Source organism: Scophthalmus maximus, chromosome 20, assembly GCF_022379125.1.
Source record: "Scophthalmus maximus strain ysfricsl-2021 chromosome 20, ASM2237912v1, whole genome shotgun sequence".
Classification (NCBI taxonomy): Eukaryota; Metazoa; Chordata; class Actinopteri; order Pleuronectiformes; family Scophthalmidae; genus Scophthalmus; species Scophthalmus maximus.
The window spans coordinates 13,444,694-13,464,504 of record NC_061534.1 but is presented as its reverse complement, the minus strand read 5'-3'; the positions used below and the strand labels follow the sequence as shown (position 1 = coordinate 13,464,504).

Sequence of the window (19,811 nt, the reverse complement as noted above, 5' to 3'; positions counted from 1 at the left end):
TCTGTTTAACAAGCGCACATTTATTCATGTCGATGCCAATCTCAGACTAGCAGAGGCCAGTGTTCAAGTTTACATTCAAGTTTTTACTTTGCACACACAAGTATGATCACTGAACAGTCACTGATAATACACTTGAATTTCAAACAAAGCGTGTTTGAAATGTACACAGTGAAATACTATGACAGTGGTTTGGGCAGCAGTGCAAATACTATTACAGTGTTTGGAATTAGTCACAAAATCAGCATTGTGCAACTGAAAAAGGCAGCGCTATATTTTTCACTGTAAACAGGCAGCAACATGTCAAGGGGAAACAATTTGAAAGGAGATGCTTGTGGAGCTGAAGACCGGAATTGACGGATGGATTTATCTGCAGTTACACTCCGTTGCTGTCAGTGATTTTAAAGATTATCATACACACGTCATGTGTATGTGATTGAGAAGGCTGTGTGTGTGTGTGTGTGTGTGTGTGTGTGTGTGTGTGTCTGCGTGTCTGCATGGTCACTCTATGGGTTCAATGGCACTCAGGACATTATGGAAACATCTTAACACTGTTCTCATTAACATGAACGTGTTTTGGTTAAATAAAAAGCTCACTAATAATACTGGCTGTAGTGAGGGCAAGTAAACAGCTTGAAGTTTCAGTTCCAGTGACAGTAAGTAGTTGATGAAGAATAAAGCAGTAGAATGGATCTGTGTTTGTGTCCAGCGTTCATCTGGTGTTCGGTTCACGGCCAAAGGGTTGAAAACAATGACGTGTCACAAACAACAGTTGCTTGAATTTATCAATCGTTTTTTTGTTCTATGGAAAATGGCAGACTGTCCCATGAACGCTGGTTTACTTTAAGCCTTGAACTTGACTCTGCGTCGAGGCAGGCAGAGGATTGTCTTGTTGTCAGGCAAAGTACGGACCAAACGGCAGGGAGGAGAGCAGGGAAAGCAATCCTGGACCTGGCATGGTGAGTCAGTTAGAAAATAATCATAATCTTTTTCAGATAATTGAATAATCATTCAAGTCATTTAAAAAAAATGCTGGTTCTCTTCATCTTCTAACATTGTAAACTCAAGTCATTTAATTATGTAAACTTGGGTAACTTACTGGGTAACTGTGAGTAACAATTCTTTTGGAAGAGGATGAATTAGTCATTTTCGGAAAATAAGTGCTAGTTTGATCACAAATGATATCATGAACTGGTTCCAGCCTTAAACAATACACTGTCTGTCTCACAGCGTAAAAGTGCATATACAGTAGTAGCTTTAAATTACAGAGCCGGGTAGCAGAATTAAACTTATACCGAAAGTCAAGGCACAGGTAGGAAGAAATTAGAAAGTGTAAGTTTTGGTATAAAACTGCTTTCAGTGTCTAGTCTAGTGGCTTACTATGTTTTATCAGCATCTACTGAATGCCGACATATGGCTTATACATGATTGAAATATTCAGTGATACCGACGGTGGTGCACTTAAACCTGTCACCACTTTAATACTGTTATTTACTTTTGTTAAGCGTAGAAACTCAATGCATTATTTTACATGGATGGTTGCAGATGATTTTTTTCCATGATGAGCCAGTATCAAATCATTCATCCTGGATTTTCTTTTTAAAAAATCCATCAGTAACATGATGTACTTCCTGCTGTGGCAACACTGAAACATTCAGCAGAAGCAGGCAAAACAGAATGCCGCCATACGGTCGAGGAACATCTTCCAAGGTTCTAGGATCTTCTTCTTTCAGAGGCTCCATGTAGGATGTTTGAACTCTATTTCATGGCGTGTGGCCCACTTGGCGTAGATTGCCTTCTCTGTGATGAAGCGATGGCCTCCGCGCTGTGTGTGCTCGTGGACTTTGTACATCCGGCACTCGTTGATTCGGTTTTGCTCGTAGTAGTGGTAGGGAACAACACTGTGATTGGCCCGGCTGTCAGGAGGAAGAAATACCACAAGCAATGAAAGGTTCATATAGGACACAAAATTCTTAAAAAAAAAATAATAATAAGATGGAGCTAAGGTGTAGATCACAAACTCACTAAAAGTCTCACCTGCAGTGGTTATCATTGATCATCCCATAGACGTGGATTCTGTCACACATATCTATGGCCAGGATCATCGTGAAGAATCCGGTGCTGAGAAATGCCCCGGTCTTCATTCTGAGTGAGAGACAACAAACATCTGCTCTTGAAAACAACAGATTTAAAATTAGAGTCAAATTTAATTAATTTATCATTTCATATATTGTCCATTTTCAATTAAGAATAAGTGAAAAAACTCCAAACATTTGCTGATTCTCTTTGTCATGAATCATTGTATAGGACTATTGGTTAATATAGATTTTTCCTCTATTTTAAGCTCAATAATATATTGAAACAATAATTGGTAGATCAATAAATAATAAGAAAAACAATCATAAGCAGCAGCCATATTTTAAAACTCTTCTATTACCAAAATAAAAGCCCCAAAATTGGCACCGGTCATTAACAATATATCATTGCTGTTCATATACTCACAGTATATTTTCTGTAAATGACCTGTGATGTGGCCAAACGTAAAATGTGTAAAGTCTATTGTGTTTCATGGCTTTTAAGATTTCCTGTAAACATGGAGGTGTTTAATTTTGAAGGGATCGTAGGCAAAGCTGACAAACAGATGTTGCATTCTACTCCTGGCCCGGGATCCCTCTCTTTGAGATTTTCTAACTGCTATATCAGCCAGTTAATTTATTCTTATGTTGGTTTACTGTACGGAAAACAAAAAGGATTTGTGTTATTTTTCTGCTGGTACATGAACTCAAACTGTACCTGTTTTTCCCAGTTTCATTCTGAAACACACCGTCACAGTACTGAATCTTCTCTCGGGTCACGGTGTAGATTCTCACGTTCGGATACTTGTTTGCTATTTTCACGAGAGTGTTAAAGATCCGTCCTTTCCCATCTTGCCTCATGTTCCTGTCAGGGCCCCAGAACACGTAGGTCGTGTCCGCCGACTGCTGGAAATAGTAGCGCTCGTTTTTCACCAACAGGGGCACGCTGGTGTGAGACACGACCCGAACACTGGTGCGGCTCCCGACGTCGCTCTCGTACCCCAGCGTGGGTGCATTGTTCATTCGAATGACACAATCGATCTTGTCAATCTCTTCCCCGATGCCAGCTCTCAGCATCTGACCTGAGCTGGAGACCAAGGCACACTGGTTGCAGTGCATGTCCAGAAACTGCTGACAGAGAGAAAGATTAAAAAAAAACAACAATAATGTTTTAGGTTGTGATTTCTGCACAATCATAACAATAATAATATTAATACGAACTGTGCACAAGTGAGAGATGTAGCACTCCACCATTCAACGGTAAAAAAGGCACACTAATGGACGCGGACAGAGTAAAGAAATAAACTCAAGACAGACACAACGTCTAAATAAAAGGACACAAATGCTTCAGATGTGGTCGTGCGCATACAATTAAGGATGAATGTGCCACGAGTAATGCTGAATGCCACAACTGTAAGAAAACAAAATCAAATTCTGCTTAGGGCCCCATATAGGCTAGGGACGGTGTGGTGCCAAAAAGTGATCGTCTGCCAGAAACTGATTTTATGTGGATCAAACTCTCATTACTCATGACCGTAATGACACAACTCTTTATAAAGTTGTGTAATAGTTGTGTAGTAATATCAAAGATATGTCTTTGTGAAACTTAAATATTTCTTGTAACAGAAGTTTTTGCCGTTTATTGCGTAATCAGGCATGGTTTGCTCACAGGAAATACGATTCTATTGGTTTTAAGGTTTGTATGCGTTTGTATGTCTAATATTACTACACTGTAATTAACATGACGATATATGGTAATGGTTTTGTTATAAAATAAAGAAATTATTGCAATTATCCTTATAACTGCATTATTTCACCTGCTCTGTCTTAGATTATAATCCATGCAGACTTTCACCTGTTGAATTACCTTTAAATGGGTCATACAACCCATAAAACACAGTATATTACCTGCCAAAAACGACGGAAATCAGTTTCTGGCTTTTTTGGCACCACACCGGCTCTGTGTTGATCAAGTTGTTGGTTGTGTGGTACCTGACTTAGTGAGGCTCAGTAACAGTCATTCATAGAGACTACAGTATGTAATTCACGTGGTCACATGTCTTAAAAGACCCAAAGAAACGGTGATGTATTGTAATGGTATTATCTCACGCGGTGTACAGCCCAAGCGTAAGTGACGTCAACACCGGAAGTGTTTTGTTTTTTCACTTTCAGCTCTCAAGTCCTATGTCGTCGAGGAGTAATACAGTTGGCAACACTCTGATAACCTTCTACACAACACCACACTCACCTGCTCCATCCCGCCGGGGCTGATCCTCATGTAGCCCCTGAGTCCGGGGCCGTGCAGGACAGGCGCCGGACCGTCCCGCGTGATCACATGTCCGAACCAAAACAAGAGAGGGAGGCTCAGGCTGAGCAGGCACAGCCAGCGCAGCATCTGTGTGGCGGGACAGAGGCTTTATGGTCCGACGGTGTAGTATCCGGCACATGCACTGAAATATTGATCTAACTGTATGAGGGCACACATCTGCATTGGATAACCAGCTCCTACTTACCGGGGATTTCATATCAAGGCCTCAGGGCAAGCCCCGCTCCAGAGAGCCCCACGGCACCCATGTTCCCAGCCGTTTAACCGGAGGCACAGGCGGCGAGACAGTCAACCCCAGCCCTGGAAGATTCATGAGCAAAATGATTCTTTTCTTTTTTCTTTTTTGTAATGGCTCCTCTCCTCAGTTCTGGTGAGTGTTCTCAAATCAGGGATCCCATTCGTTTCCTTTGAACTTTACCGTTCATCCCCAGGCAGACAACAGGTCCAACATTCTCCTCACATCGACTCTGAATCAACTACGATCTGAAATCTCTTAAATTAATATCTCACCTCTGTGTTGACACAGTGGCCTGTTCACGATTTCTAGGCCCTGGATTCCGCACAATGTTCCTCTATCCAGGACATGGCTTCCGGTGCAAGTTTCACACCAAAAGTGTTATGTGGGTTAGTATATACAACGAAGGTACCTGGCCAAGCGCTGGACAGCGGCAGTTAACCTGGCGTGCTTTTATTCTGAAAAGCAAATGTCTACAACCGGAAGCACTATCTATATGTATTCCAGTGCATTTCAGATTAACCATCGACTAACAAAAAGTGGGAGTTTTTCTTTCTTTCTATTTCTTGATTGTACAAAATTCAGGTACAAACAATGAAGGCACATTTTTAGTTGTACAAAAGGAATTCCGTGTTGATACAACAAAAAATAAAACAAGAGAACATAGAATATCATTTATGAGGGTCTTATTCAGTCAACGTAAACAAATCTAGTAAGGCAGAAAGTTTCAGGGCGTTTTTGTCTGTCATACATCGAAGAGACTTCGTGAATAGATTGAGTTCCATTCTTCCATCCATTGAAACGGGGTTTCACCTTTAATTATTTGCATTTACGAATAAAATGCTTACTCAACACAATTATATTATTAATCAAGAAGTCCATGTTTGTCCTCCTTTCATTAATACTCTTAATTGACATAACATCTAAAGCGTGCAGTATTATAGCATTCAAACGAGGCCAATTTTAAAATGCAGTCCGAAATTCTTGCACAGCTTCACACTGGAAGAAAATATGTTCCCACAGAATCCCCCCAAAACGTGGGAGTTGTGTGGTGCGTTCACTACCGACGGACAGTGCTACCTTCACGTGCCACTCGTAAATAGAGCATACCTTATTTTGAACTCTTAGAAATTACTGTTTCAAAGCCAGTCGGGTGTATATTAAAATATTATCTATGGTAGTTACACATGCTGTACTTAATTATCTTTGTTTGCTTGACAATATTTGCTCATTTGTTTGTCTTTCGTGCTATGTGAATGACTGCTTTTAAAAAAAGATTACCTTTTTGACCACTTTTGCTTTCTGATTTTAGTCCGTACGTAAACGATGCTCTTTGATCTACGCCCTGATTGGATTGTGAAAGTAGTTATCCCGCCTACCCTTTCATTCAATTGGTCCAAAATAAAGATGACCCTCCGCACTTCGCACCTAATTGGTTCTTGCTTTCGTCAGGTTCCCCTACGTTTTCAAAAGTACCGCCTCCGAGCAAAAATTCACTGTGCTGTTTTTTGTTTTTTTTTCCCCTCTGACTGTGGGACGTCCTTCCTCGCCGTCTCGGATGCCCACGGTACGTAGCTGTACGAGGGGTGGTGTTGTAGTAGCTGTGCCGGTGGTGAGTTGAACTCGGAGCCGCCGCGGCCTCTGGTTGTGACCGTGTGAAGCCCCGCAGCCAGGGTCCGGTTGACCGGGTGATGCTGTGGTGTGAAGTGACAGACAGGTCGGGCTGCGCTATGCTAGCTAAGTGTGACAGCTAAGGTTAGCATGCGCGCCTGCGAGGGCTTGTTGTCGGCATGCTTGTGCTAACTTAGGCTTGTCATTGACAAAAATGCTGAACACTGAGCTCAGACTCACCATGACTTTGATGTAAACGTTTAAAAAGAACGGCGGCGGGGTGGATCCACGGCCCCTGACTCACTGCCTAGCTTGATATCCACCTTACAGCCATGTTTTTTCTTTTTCTATTTTCTTCAACCAACCGCTTCTTAATCATTAATAACTTCCACTGCCTGGCTTGAAATGATTCCTCATTTTTGTAAACCAGTGGGTGACTTATTGAACGAGACAGCTTTGTTTCAAAGTGAGAGGAAAAGTCAGCTAGTCTGCCACACTGTGGCCACACCTTCCCGGGTCATGTACAGTAGGTGTGGGAAAGACTTACCAGACTGTAAAGAGGTAAAGCAGCTGGCTGTGTGTCCAGTTGCTCTGCTGCTTTACAGTCAATGTGAGTCAGGTCTTCCAGACTAAAGCACGAGTCTCTCTTCAGATTACCTCTGTGTCGGGAGCCGAGAGAGGAGGCCTGAGCCCTCGTGATTATTTCCAAAACTCATGTCTTATTTATTGCAGGGTAGTGAAAGTGCTGTCAGACACACCGTGGACCAGCGCGGAGGACGAGTTCGGGAGTGAATGACGACAGGCGGGTTCGTCGGCGAGTCCCTCGATCTCAAGAGCGGAGGGGAAACCTCGTGTGTAGGGTGAATGTGAGGGAGCCCTGGAAAAACTGTGGCCGGCAGGCGTTTTCCATTTTCTGAGATGTCTTTCAAACAAGCAGAGGGGATGTCCATCGCCCAGGCCTTGGCCATGACGGTAGCGGAGATACCGGTCTTTCTCTACTCCACGTTTGGGCAGGTAAAACACTTTGCATTTACAGTTGGGTTTTTGCATGTTAAAGCACAAAGCATCCTTTGCAGAATTATAAAACAACAAAAAACAGTTACAAAGGTGATGTTTAGCGGGCGGGACCTGGTGATGACGGCTCATGTTTCCCTTTCCTGCATTCAGTCCATATTTTCTCAGCTAAAACTCACCCCGAGCTTGAAGAAGGTGCTCTTTGCCACAGCACTGGGCAGCGTCGCTCTGGCTCTCACCGCTCATCAGCTCAAACGGCGGGGGAGGAAAAGAAAGCAGGCCACACTCGGCAAGGAGGGCCAGAAGACCGTGGGAATACCTGAGGCACTGATGAAGACCGGAAGACCCTTGTCACTAAAGAGAGGTGTGTATGTGTTTTTGTTCATGACTTCATCGCTTGTCGTGTTTCTCAGCATCTACTTAAACATATCCAGCTAAGAAGATGCTTATTTTTATCCCTGTACAGGTCCGTTAACAGGCCGACAGATGATGAGTCCGAGCACCAGGAGCAACGACACCATGAGTGGGATTTCTTCCCTGGCTCCCAGCAAACACTCGAGTTCCTCGCACAGCCTGGCATCAGTTAGTTTCATCCTCAAAATGTTTTTTCCATTTTTGTCACGCTTGCTTGCCCTTTACCCTTATTGCGTTTTTGTCTAATTCACCAATCTGTCCATAATCTGTGTCTCTGAAACAGATGCGGGTCCCAAGCTCCCCAAATCAGTCTGCCAATGCATCCACGCCCTGGGAAGCAGAGCCTGTGGTGGAAGAGTCAGGGGCTCTAGAGGATGCTAATGCAGAGAATCTGTATTTAATGGGTAGGTATTTACTATTATTCGGGATAGTTGTGGGCGATCTCGCCAAAATATTATATGACGACCTTTTGGGATAGAATCATGATCCACGTTCTGAATCACAATGTTTCTCACCATCTAGGCCATTTGAAATAACAAGCGAGGTGAACGAAAAAGAAAAAAAGTGAGCGTCTTGTGTAAAAAAAAAAAGACAAATAAAAATAAAATGTATTTAAAAAAATAACAGATCTGGTCTTTGACTTGGACCAGCAGAAGTAGAGTGAACTTTCACTTTCACTTTCACTAAATGTTTCGACAGATCGCTCGTGTTACCGCCTGTGCTTGCAAACATTTGTTTCACTTGTGGCAACGTGTGTTGCCTCCATCGATTCAGGTGAATGACATACAGACTTTAGAGCAGTTTACTCTCTGCTCGTCTCTGTCTGTGCTGCAGACGGGCAGTGAGAGTTAGCCCCGCCCACTGAGACGCACAGATCCGTTCTCTCCTCAGTACGCTGGTACTGTCTCCATTAAAAAAAATTAACATCTGTTGGTTGTAATGAATCCATGAATGCACGTGCAGTTTTCTGTAACAAGACTGTCTGTTATTAGAGTCATTACGTTATCCGCGTTCTCTAGAGTATTGCAGAAACTTCCCGGCGATCTTAGCGATTCCTCTGAAAATCAGATCATCTGTCAACATTTTTTGAAATATCTTGTAGTATATTGTGTCAAGACATAGTGTAAGGGTTAGAAAGATGAGCTCTGCCTTGAGTTCTTTTTCATTGGAAATGAGAAAAGATTGTAAAACTGAATTATCTGTTTTGGTGACAGCTGTAAATAACCTAATGGTACAGGACTTCTTTTTACTGCAATGACTGAGCAAAGAGTAGAGTGTCCACATTGCAGTTGAGGATGACTTATTACATTTGCATATTGATTATCATGTAAAGTTACTTGTCGCTTCTTGTGTATTACCATTTATAGCCACAGCCATTGTTATATTACATTGTTTCCCACATTATGTGAAGATATAGCCAGTAAATTGTTGGACTATCAGACCCAGGGTGCTGCTGAAAATGTGGAATATTTAGCATGAACTCTCTGAATTCTATCATTTTCTGGACCCCCCCTTCCAACAAATAACACAAATGTCTGCAGTTCTGAGCCACTTATAGTTTTTGCTTTCTGTCTAGCAAATGAACATTAAGGTCAAGTCTCTCTGCCCTTTTCCTGCCAGGGATGGAGCTGTTCGAGGAAGCTCTGAGAAAGTGGGAACAGGCCCTGAATATTCGTCATTACCCCGACTCGACCTCCAGCAACAACAGCCTCGCCCTTCAGGGGGCAACGTGTGGAGACTTTCCCATGGTAGCGATAAAGCCTTCATTACCAGTGCAGACTGTCTGACACTCTTGTACATGGCTGCACGAGTTTCCAGTTCATGTGCAGTATTTGTATTATTATGGTGCAGTTGTTGTTTCACCTACGCTACTTGTGATGATGTTGGTTTGGTCAAAGACGAAACTCAAGTTGATCTATGACTTGAGCTTTTTTAATACATAATGTCAAAGTAACTTGCCCCCCCCCCCCCCCCCCCCCTTTGATTTTAAGGTTGAAGACCGTAATAAGGTGTTTGCTGACAAGTTGGAGACACTCCTGCACAGGGCTTACCACCTACAAGAGGATTTTGGCAGCAGCATCCCCACAGACAGCGTGCTGGCAGATTTTGGTAAGGGGTTGTGTTGAGCTTAATTAATAAAGAGGATGTAAATGTTTTTAATGAAAGGTTAAGGTTGGTAATAACTAAGGAGGTTTAATTAAATGTTGAATTTAAAATCAGTGAGTAGTAGGACTGTTACTGTATCTGCAGCTTTACAGTTTCTGTCATTAGTGTAATCGCATCTGCGTTTTGATTCTTGCCCCGTGAGTCAATTTGTGTTGTCCTTTTGGCAGAGAGTGAAGGAACTCTTATCTTGCCTCAAGTGGAGAGTTTCCACAGACTGCAAGATGAGGATGCTACTACCGTTACCTCTGACGACTCCTTCTTCTCGGCTGCAGAGGTAAGCCCCCCCCCCCCCCCCCCCCCGCGCTTTTTCTTCACGTAAAGACTATGTACTAATGTACTGTATTTTCCTTTTCCTGTGCAGCTGTTTGATGCCATGTCTCTAGAAGAGGTCTACCAGCCTCTGAAGCCAGCAGCTCTTTATGAAGAGGCCTTGTCTCTGGTACGGGAGAGCAAAGTGACCTATAGGTCCCTCAGGTAACTGCAACAATTCAACGTCTTTATCTAAAGACTTAATACTATAAGCTGCACTTATTAATATCAAAATGTCAAATGAGTCACCGTTAGTGACACATGCACGAATTGTATTATAACCTCAGGTCTGTGGAGGGTTTTCAGGATGTTTGACCTCATTGTTTTGGTTTTACAGTCTGAAACTTTACTGTTTGGGTTAACTCTCACTGCTCTCCTCAGCATCATTTTAATAGAAAAAGTTCTGATAGACTCACTTTAGTGTACCTGCCCTGCACAAAGTGATAGACAAAGTGGAGCATTTAGCAGCTAAAAAGCTGGATGTGTCCCATTATCATAACAGAGCTAAAAGGTGATTAAATATTGGGATCCGTTTACATGTTGTCTGTTTCAAGTTTTGTGTTTCATGCCCGTCTCTCTTTTTTACCAGGACCGAATTACTTGAATGTTACGGTGATCAGGATTTCCTTGCCAAACTTCACTGTGTGAGACAAGCGTTCCAGGTCGGTTTCAGCTCCCAACACCCACATTACATCCCCAAAGACATTATTTATGTTTTTTGACGAAATTGTTCACACTGACTTAGTGTCTTCTTCTTCTCTTTGTCTTGTCATGGCCTATGACAACTCAACCAGCTGTTCCTCACACTGCCCAGTGTAGTTGACAGAAATGTACATCATTGTGAAAAAAAATAGATGGATCCTCTTATCCGAATATCACTCTATATTAATACAAGTGGTCAAAAGCACCACAGCATAAGCTTGTAATGGGAACCACCTTGGTTATACGTAGGCACCATGAGATATGTCAGTCTTGGCAGTTATAGTTCCTGTAAAACTCTTAAAGTGAGCTGTGAAGTAGAAAACAAATGAAGCTGAACACAATTTAAAAAGGGTTTAATGGGTTAGCATTCCAGTTGCTAAATATTGTAGTGCAGTGACAATAGAGACGATGATTCAGGATGATCTTTAATGATGAACATTGTAATTCAGAGGTGTTCAGGCCATTAAAGATGGCCTGAACACCCACAGGCAAGTGAGTCAGGTGACTTTGCTTAAACCACATGCAGACAAAAGTTACTTAATCAAATATAAAGAAAAGCTGCAGTCAGGAGAGATGACTAATGGTGTTCCTTCCACTTTACTTATGGATGGTACTGTGGGTCCTTGTACAACTTTTTAGCTCTGTTCTTTAGGTTAAGAAAAAAACATATACTGAAAATTGAAGGCTTTCTGCCTCTATATCACATGTGAACAGTTTCACATATGATGGAGTTAAAGGGATCATTCATATCTGCATGAGTTCATTGAACTCGGTCCCTCCCTGTTCCTCCTGCAAAAGATAACTCACTTTTAAGTTCACTGTGGAGCTGAATTTGGTTATGAAGCGTGTTGAAAAATAATCAACTACAACCAAATAACAGTACACTTTCTTGCTTACGTTCAACAATGAGGCAGGACTGTGATGCAATCGATGCCCAATGTATAAACAGTCTAAATTAATTGGGGAAAAAAGGCTGATAATGTTTAGTTTTTTTCCTTTCAGGTCCTTTTGTCGGAGGAAACTCATCGCACGTTTTTCATGGAGACTGGGAAGCAAATGATAACAGGGTTGATGGTAAAGGCAAACAAGGTAAAACACTACTCATTGGGATCCTCAGTTCTTAACTGATACGAATTGGATAAACGAGACAGGGTTCTACTTCTGTGGATATGTGTGCCCTGCTAAAACTAATTATAATCCTGTGTTGTTTTTCTTGAACTCAGAGTCCCAAAGCCTTCCTTGAGAGCTACGAGGACATGCTGCTCTACACCCAGAGAGAGGAAACGTGGCCTGTCACTAAGTTAGAGCTAGAGGGCAGAGGAGTGAGTAATGCCGTCATTCACCTCATACTTTTTTTTGCACTTGTAAGTGTTATGCACCAAAATGCGCCCATGCCACATGGGCACATTTTGGTCTCTCTAAGACTCTGCAAACATGACAAAAACAAGTGCAGTAGCAAAATCACAGCAAAAGAACAGATACACCTTCATACGGTGTGGTTGGTAAACACACTTAATAAGACTGTGGGTTCTCCATTTTGCTTCTAGCAAATACTACTGAGACAAATGAACCTTCTGATAGCAAATTATACTTGATTCTGACTGATTCTCAGTCTGTTTTCAGCTTGGCCTCTAAACATAACCACGTGGGTGCAATTGTCAGACCAAGATTATGTTTTTACAGTGGCTCAGGCCGTTTACATGAACATAAGATACCCTGTGACTAATCTGGATTAAATTTAAGTGCGGCCCACATTCAGGTTACTCGATGCTTTACTCAAGCTGCTTTCAGACGTGCAATGAAGTCCGGACATTGTCCAAAACCTTTCCTGCCAGCATCCTGGACAAATTTCCGGAGAATGTCAGAGTGAGCATGTAGCAGGAAATCTCTGGTGAATTCGTAAAACATTATCGCCATGTCCTGCCTCCTTACTTACTCTACCAAGACGCCACAGAATGATCCGGAATTTTTTCCTGCTGTGGTGTAAAGCTCACCTTTAAGGTCATGTGGTTGTCGGTTGTGTACTTACGTGATGATTTTATGTCTTGATCTCTGCAGGTGGTGTGTATGAACTTCTTTGACATAGTGTTGGACTTCATCCTGATGGATGCATTCGAAGACCTGGAGAGCCCTCCCTCCTCTGTGGTAGCCGTGCTGAGGAATCGCTGGCTCTCTGACAGCTTTAAAGAGACGGTTAATTTACACTCACACGCCCGCACACACACACACACACACACACACACACACACACACAAAATCCTTGGTTTATAACACCAGTAGTTGAGTCATACATTACTCCAATAACAGTTGGGTTTTTTCTTTTAGGCTCTGGCGACTGCTTGCTGGTCTGTCCTGAAAGCGAAAAGGCGTCTGCTTATGGTGAGTTTGAGTCCACGTGAAACTGGGAGCTTTTTTAATGCATTTTGTTTTTCAAAGTACAGTTACGTGGACTGCTGTATGTCTCTGATTTTGACGGACGTTTCTCCACTGTCCATAGGTCCCTGATGGTTTTATTTCCCACTTCTATGCCATATCAGAACATGTGAGCCCAGTTTTAGCTTTTGGGTTTTTGGGACCCAGGCAGCACTTAAGTGAAGTGTGCACTATCTTCAAGGTGAGAGCATTGGACTAAAAATATCAGCATTGAGCCTGACGATAGAAACATTTAGCTCAAAGTACTATAGCCTCATGGAGCTACTAGCATTGTTGTGGACTCTTAAGCCTTCTTTAATCAGTCTCTGACAAACCTCACCAATCTTTGGAAGTGCAGTATTGTACAGATTAAAAAAGACGTGGATCCTCCACCTCCCATAATGCCCTTAACGGCACCTCTCGCTGTGCTGCGTTCATGTTACATGGGATGGTTCGTAGAGGTGGTTGTAGACTGAGGGTTAGAAATACTGTGCAAAGGCAATATAACACTATCCAGTGAATTTGGGTTTAATCTTCCTGAGTGGATGTTGACATGATGTTGCTATAAACCATTCACAAGCTTGTAATTATGATAACTCTGATATGTTAGACTCCATACAGCAAATGGGTCTGTCTGTTCTAGATTTGTAGTCTCCAAGCCCAAGCTGAAATAACCCTGATCACTTCATTGAGTTATTGATTTATTTATTTAAAATGTGACTTACCTCCTCTAGAAACATAGAGGAACTTATACAACAGTTTTCACTGGCTAAGTTGGACTAAATATGAAGAATAAGCAAACCTTCATGTGTAAAAAAAAAAAGTTAAATTTTTCATATCTACATTTCTGTCACTTGTCCTCTATCTGCAGCAACAAATTGTGCAGTACCTGAAGGACATGTTTGACCACGACAAGGTCCGCTTCACCTCCGCTCACTCCTTGGCAGATGACATCCTGAACCTCTCCCACCGCCGGAGTGAGATTTTACTGGGTTACCTGGGGATTAATAGCCTCCTGGAGCTCAACGGTGACCTGCCCAGAGACAGAGAGAGCTCTTCAGGGCCCAACTAAAACAACTGGGGGGGGGGCACTCGGGGCTTGCACGGGACAAATGCCAATAGGCGAACCAGTGGAAATCGGCAGGGAGCCGCAGCTCAACACCTACTCTGTGCTAAGACTGGATCGGATACACTGGGAACCTGAAGTAATCCTTCATTCATCTATGGTCATCAAACACAAAGACTGTCAGAGGATATATTTTCACTAGATCTACTGTGTCACTGGTACTAATGAGGGAGACTGGTTGGACCATACAATTCCACCTCTCTCTTGTTGTCAGCTGCTGTGTTGCGTATGGAGAACGCCAACTGTAGTCATGCAATCTCAGACGTGTGAGGCCTTGTTGTCGGACAAGGATGCTTAAAAACACACGAGACACACGAAGACTGGGCCTTCTACACGATGACTCCACGTGGAGCGAGTGTCTTCAGAGAACTAATGGTTGCACTGTCACCCTCCGTTCATCTGACTTGTGATATCATAGTCTTCATTGTTACGTTAAAAGAAGTCTCTTGATATTTTGTGTTTTATATTAAAGGGGCAAGGATAATTGATAAGTCCGTGATAATTCCTGACAACATTTACTAACGGAAGATTTGTGCTACGTAATGAAGGATGTAATGAATTTGTCTCTTCACAGATGGCACTTTTAAATCCTCCTAAATTTGAAGTATTTATTCCGGTTTGATTTTCTCAAATATGTGACATATCAAAAAAAAGAAATTGTATTAAGCGCATAAAGACATCATGTAAAAGTAGTGTAGGGTGCTAACGTGTTTATCATATAGAATTTAGATTATCTCTAAGCTATACTCTGACCCCAGACCAGCTGTCTTCTCAACCAAAGTGGACGTAGCAGCTAAGACGCAAATGGTCACCAGTGGTCCCTTAGAATTTACCTGGCAATGAAAAATGTGTGAAATGTCGATTTTTAAATGGCGCAAAGGCACAAAAAACCTGCTAATAACACCAGAATAAGAAAGTCTGTTGAAATACTGTCACACAGGATCATTTGTCAATGTTGAAGGTTTAACAGAAAACAAATATCTTGTGCTGTACAAGAGTACAGGGAGTGATAAATACTATCAATATTAGGTGATGCATAAATTCTTACAGCTTATCAATTGGTTGAGCCACTTGAATTGCCTCCAACTATTTGGGCCTAATTTGTACAACTTGCTGAGTTTGAATCTGCAGATACAAAACACACGAAACGTGTTATAATTGTTTTTAGCAAAAGTATCCAAACACAAGTGATATGAACATATGAATCTGTGTTTCCAGTGTAAAATGTAACAGTGGTACATACTGGGTATGGTCGTTATTCTACTACTACGAATGACTTTTAGTAAATGGGTGTAGGATGAGGGGTTTTTACTCAGAGGGTCTTATTTTTTCACAGCAGACATTTTTTCATCGTCATAAAAGTAAAAGCAACGGTGTTATTAATATTAACAGTGGCTCCGCTTTGATTTAAGTGTCACAGTAAACTGACACCGCATTGGTAGAAAGTTTCAAAGTGAGATTATAATCTACATACAACCCAACATGTGGACGAGTTCAAATTTGCTCTGCTAAAAACAATCATACTAGAAGGTTACTTACACATTTATGGATCAGTAATAATAATCCTACAAATATAACATGTAAGTACAATACATCATCATCAAAGGAGCGTTTTTCCTGCTTGATGGATAATTTTACATTTGATACGTAAGAACATTTTACACTGACTTTTTATTTGACTTTTGTTTTTGATTGCAGTACATTTACTTATAACAGAGATTTTTGTTTTTGCATCGTTGCGTTGCCAGTTTAAGTTGACTAAAGGATCTGAGCCTAATGATCATAAGCAACCGTGCGCAATTCAGGGTTTCTGCCCTGAAACATTTTCTTATGTACACCAGTGCTTTCCCCACTACTTAAAAATGTCTTCTGTGAAAAAAGGCCTGTGCCCAAGAAAAAAAAACCCAACTGCCTCAGTGTGATATTCGATCAGAAACACATGTCGTTTTCTTTCTTCACAACATATTTTAAAATTGACGCCACCACTTAAAAAAAACTGCCAGTAGTAGTTCTACCAAGAATATGCTTGTTTTGTTTCTGATTTCACAAAGACACGAAGAGCGGGCATTGTACAGTCAAGACTGTTACCTACATAAGTGCACTGATGAAAAAAACAAAACCTGTGGTCTTTTTTTTGGTCCCAGTACTGTGAGGTTGTTGAGACACTGAAGGACACGAAGATGTCAAGTTAAATGGAGTTTTCTTCTACAATCCTAACAGGGATCGGTACTGTAAAATCAGATTTTTCATATGCAGACTGTGGCTTATGTTTGTTTAAGAAACTGTTAAGAACTGAATTGTCTCAATGAAATCTGATCATTCATGGCAGCAGACACTCAGAGTGTATGTTCGTGGTTGTCTGCAACATTTCTGTCCGATCACTCTGATTTATATTTCTTGGGGGAATAGTTTTATCAAATTAAGAGAAATTGTCTCTTTGTCATTCATAATCAGTGTGTCTTAATAATCCAAATATTCCTCTTGTTGCAGCACGCCTCTGAAAGTCAGAGCTCTTCAGTCATTTCTATTGTGTCTTGGGCTCTTAATTGTCACAATGCAATACCTTTGCCTAGAATCTCAATTCAAGGATTACGTCTGTTGATTATTTCAGTTTCAGAACATCCAACGGTAGATGGAGCCTTTTCCAGAGAATATTCTGTTCCTTGTTTTGATATGCAGCTTTGTGTTTTCAAGCATTTTTGCACTTTATCAGAAAAACTAGAAAGATGTAGGAATGTCCCACAACTCTTTCTTAATGATCCTTTTGAGAGTTTGACTAATAATTCAGTCGTTTATATTATTATTATTAGACAACAAAACGGACATATCATTGATAACACAGAACATACATGCTGTACAGTAAAGAAACTTTATTTCCCAGAAAACTATTTTATGGAAGATATTTATTCTGGTTACTATAATAAGTTATTGATTTAGTCTCCGTGTTGAATGTTCTCCAATCTTAACATCTGATTGCGTGTGGTCCAATCTCCGATGAACCGCTTTAAAATCTTATTCTCCCAATCTTTAGTCCTGTTGTTGTAGATTACTGACAGTATGTATCATGCAGGTAAATGTAATTATGGAAAAATGCTGATATTTAGTCTTGTGGTCAAAGATTGCTTCTTGCGTGTGATGAGAGTAGATGATCAGATTTGTATTCATCCAACAGCCATTGCATGTTAACAGTGTAAATTTTCATAAAAATGCATCGATCAGTGTGTACATGCATCAATTAGACACAGGCTCAGCCCTAGTTACTTATATTGTTAGTTTAAAAAAAAAACCCTATTAGAAGAATGCTGAATAAAGATATTGAGGAACTTAAAATCATTGGAAAGTGAAAATTCAAGCATGGACTCGCCTTCTTAGCAAACATCCAGTGGATTATGGAGTTTTACAAGGATTTCAGATGGCCAAATTGAGTTTACTGCTCTACATTACAAGTGTCCTATTCATGCCTTTTTGTCTTTTCTATTGTTGAATTACAGTGCCAGCACAAACTGTACATTGATTTTGATTCTCCATATTAAATGTTATTTTTTTTGTTATTGAACAAAATTTTAAATTTTTTTGCTTCCCCCCCAATGAATTACGGCTCAATTTATTTCGTGTACCTCTAGGGATCAAACCTCTCGAAATCCAAATAAATTTTGTTGTTGTAGTGAGTGTATATCTTCAAAAAGCAGTTATTAGTGTTCATTAAAAAGAGCGGTATGTTTTTAAAGAATTTAAGTGAGAAGGGGAAAAATGGATTAATAAATAATGATGTTCTGAGATGGATTACTGTCACCATGTTTTGCCGTCATGTATTAAACATGCACAAGTTCACGTATGGGTAATGCCCATGTTATTAACTCTTTGTCCCTTATCTCTTTTTAGGAACATTAGAGGTGAGACTCTAGCGAGGCCATGTAAGTTTGTTGTTCCAAACTGAAATATTACAAAACCTTTTAGATGGATTGCCATTAGATTTTTTTTATAAACATTCATGCTTCCCAGAGGATGAATCCTAATGGTGTTAGTGACCACCTGACTTTTGGATGGATGGATGGACTGTATTTATGTTGCACTTTTCTAGTCTTGTCGGCCACTCTAGTTGATCCGTTCACATACACACTTTGTCTTTTAGTCATGTAACTCATTCACATGCTGCTGGCACAGGGGGAAATGTGGGGTTCAGTCTCGCCCAGGGACACTGCAGCGCCGGCATGTGGATTGGACGAGCTGGGAATCGAACCAGCGAACCTGTGATGATCACATCATTAGTTTAATTTGTGGTTATTATAACAAACTAAAGTGAGATTGAGAACATTGCCCTTAATGTTAACATTGTCACTGTGCTACATAATGGAGAGTTTTAAAAAGTTTTATGAGTTTTCCCCATTATAAGGTTTAAAACACTTTCCCTTACATACACTATTGTACTATTTCCCATACTATCTCTTTCTAACACAACTTTATGTTCTTCTATAATGCCCCAAAAACCTAGATTGATTGGTGCAGGATTCTCATTATCGATAATTATGATTAATCAGAGATGATGAGACTTTTTACGCTTACTTCGACAATGAAAGGGCAGGGGGAAGATTCTGACTTGGCTCTGCAGTGATTTAATATCAAGCCAGTGGAGGGGGCACAAGCTGCTGTTGTAGATTTGCTGAACAAGTTACAGTACAAAGCTCATCTCTACCTCTGCAGTAAAGCATTATTAAAGCAAACTGCAGTCTAACATAATGGCAGTGAAGTAAGACACTGTAACACAGCTTTTCCCTGTTAAATCCTTTAAAAGAGATTAATGAGGTTTAGAGGCTTTGAAACTCTGGTTTGCGTTGTCATTCAAATATTTTTTGTTCTTGTTACATCACATAATCGTCACACTTTACTCCCCTGCATGACATCTGGAAATCGTAAATCCTATCCTGCCTTTCACGTTCTCCTGCATTTTGGAGACACATATGCGCTTCCTTTATTATCTTTTTTTTTTGGGGGGGGGGGGGGGTTTGCAGTTTACAGTTGGAGGGTCTCACTCCAAGTTGTACTCATTTAGGCTTTTCCTTTTCACTTTACGTGTCCTGTTTTAGTTGGTCTGCAAGATTTTCATGACTGACTTTATTTGAGTTATAAGAAGTCAGTGAGTTTTCTTTCTGTCTGTATGGGTGAGTACATAATATCTAATCTGTCTCCAGTCAAGGTGGAGAGGCACCTGCCACTTGTTCTGTCCGCTAACACTTATTTTATTCCTTAAAGCAAGCAACTTTCTGTTGTGATCTTTCTTAATTCCTTAGGGAGATTAACAATATAAAAATCTGAATACCCATGTTAAGGGTCTATTTGTATCCTTCACAAATAAAATAGACTGTATTAAATATGTTTAGTATGAGGAGACAACAAACTACAAAGACAGTTTTGTGCTCAAATCCT

General features: G+C 40.9%; 2 protein-coding genes across 7 annotated transcripts; one reads left to right on the top strand and one right to left on the bottom strand.

The window, feature by feature from the left end:
• Window positions 1-5,030, bottom strand: st6galnac4 (ST6 (alpha-N-acetyl-neuraminyl-2,3-beta-galactosyl-1,3)-N-acetylgalactosaminide alpha-2,6-sialyltransferase 4). 2 transcript variants are annotated; one of them, XM_035607822.2, is made up of 6 exons: window positions 4,909-5,030; window positions 4,586-4,698; window positions 4,321-4,467; window positions 2,791-3,203; window positions 2,035-2,142; window positions 1-1,913 (listed from the first exon to the last, which is right to left on the bottom strand). In XM_035607822.2, the coding sequence occupies exons 2-6, from the start codon at window positions 4,595-4,597 to the stop codon at window positions 1,727-1,729; spliced, it is 867 nt and encodes a 288-aa protein (XP_035463715.1). In that variant the 5' UTR covers window positions 4,598-4,698; window positions 4,909-5,030; the 3' UTR covers window positions 1-1,726. The 2 variants fall into 2 exon arrangements, with proteins under 2 accessions (XP_035463715.1, XP_035463716.1); XM_035607823.2 differs by having other exon boundaries at window positions 2,791-3,200.
• On the top strand, window positions 4,467-18,060 carry miga2 (mitoguardin 2). Of its 5 annotated transcripts, none has more exons than XM_035607820.2 (16): window positions 4,467-4,768; window positions 6,977-7,258; window positions 7,412-7,622; window positions 7,725-7,840; window positions 7,956-8,076; window positions 9,293-9,420; window positions 9,664-9,781; window positions 10,006-10,112; window positions 10,200-10,312; window positions 10,737-10,809; window positions 11,852-11,938; window positions 12,073-12,171; window positions 12,908-13,042; window positions 13,175-13,228; window positions 13,347-13,463; window positions 14,133-18,060. In XM_035607820.2, exons 2-16 carry the CDS (start codon window positions 7,163-7,165, stop codon window positions 14,331-14,333), a joined length of 1,776 nt encoding a protein of 591 aa, XP_035463713.2. In that variant the 5' UTR covers window positions 4,467-4,768; window positions 6,977-7,162; the 3' UTR covers window positions 14,334-18,060. The 5 variants fall into 5 exon arrangements, with proteins under 5 accessions (XP_035463713.2, XP_035463709.2, XP_035463710.2 ...); XM_035607816.2 differs by lacking the exon at window positions 4,467-4,768 and adding an exon at window positions 6,058-6,200; XM_035607817.2 differs by lacking the exon at window positions 4,467-4,768 and adding an exon at window positions 6,165-6,245.
• The last annotated feature ends 1,751 nt before the right edge of the window (window positions 18,061-19,811 follow it).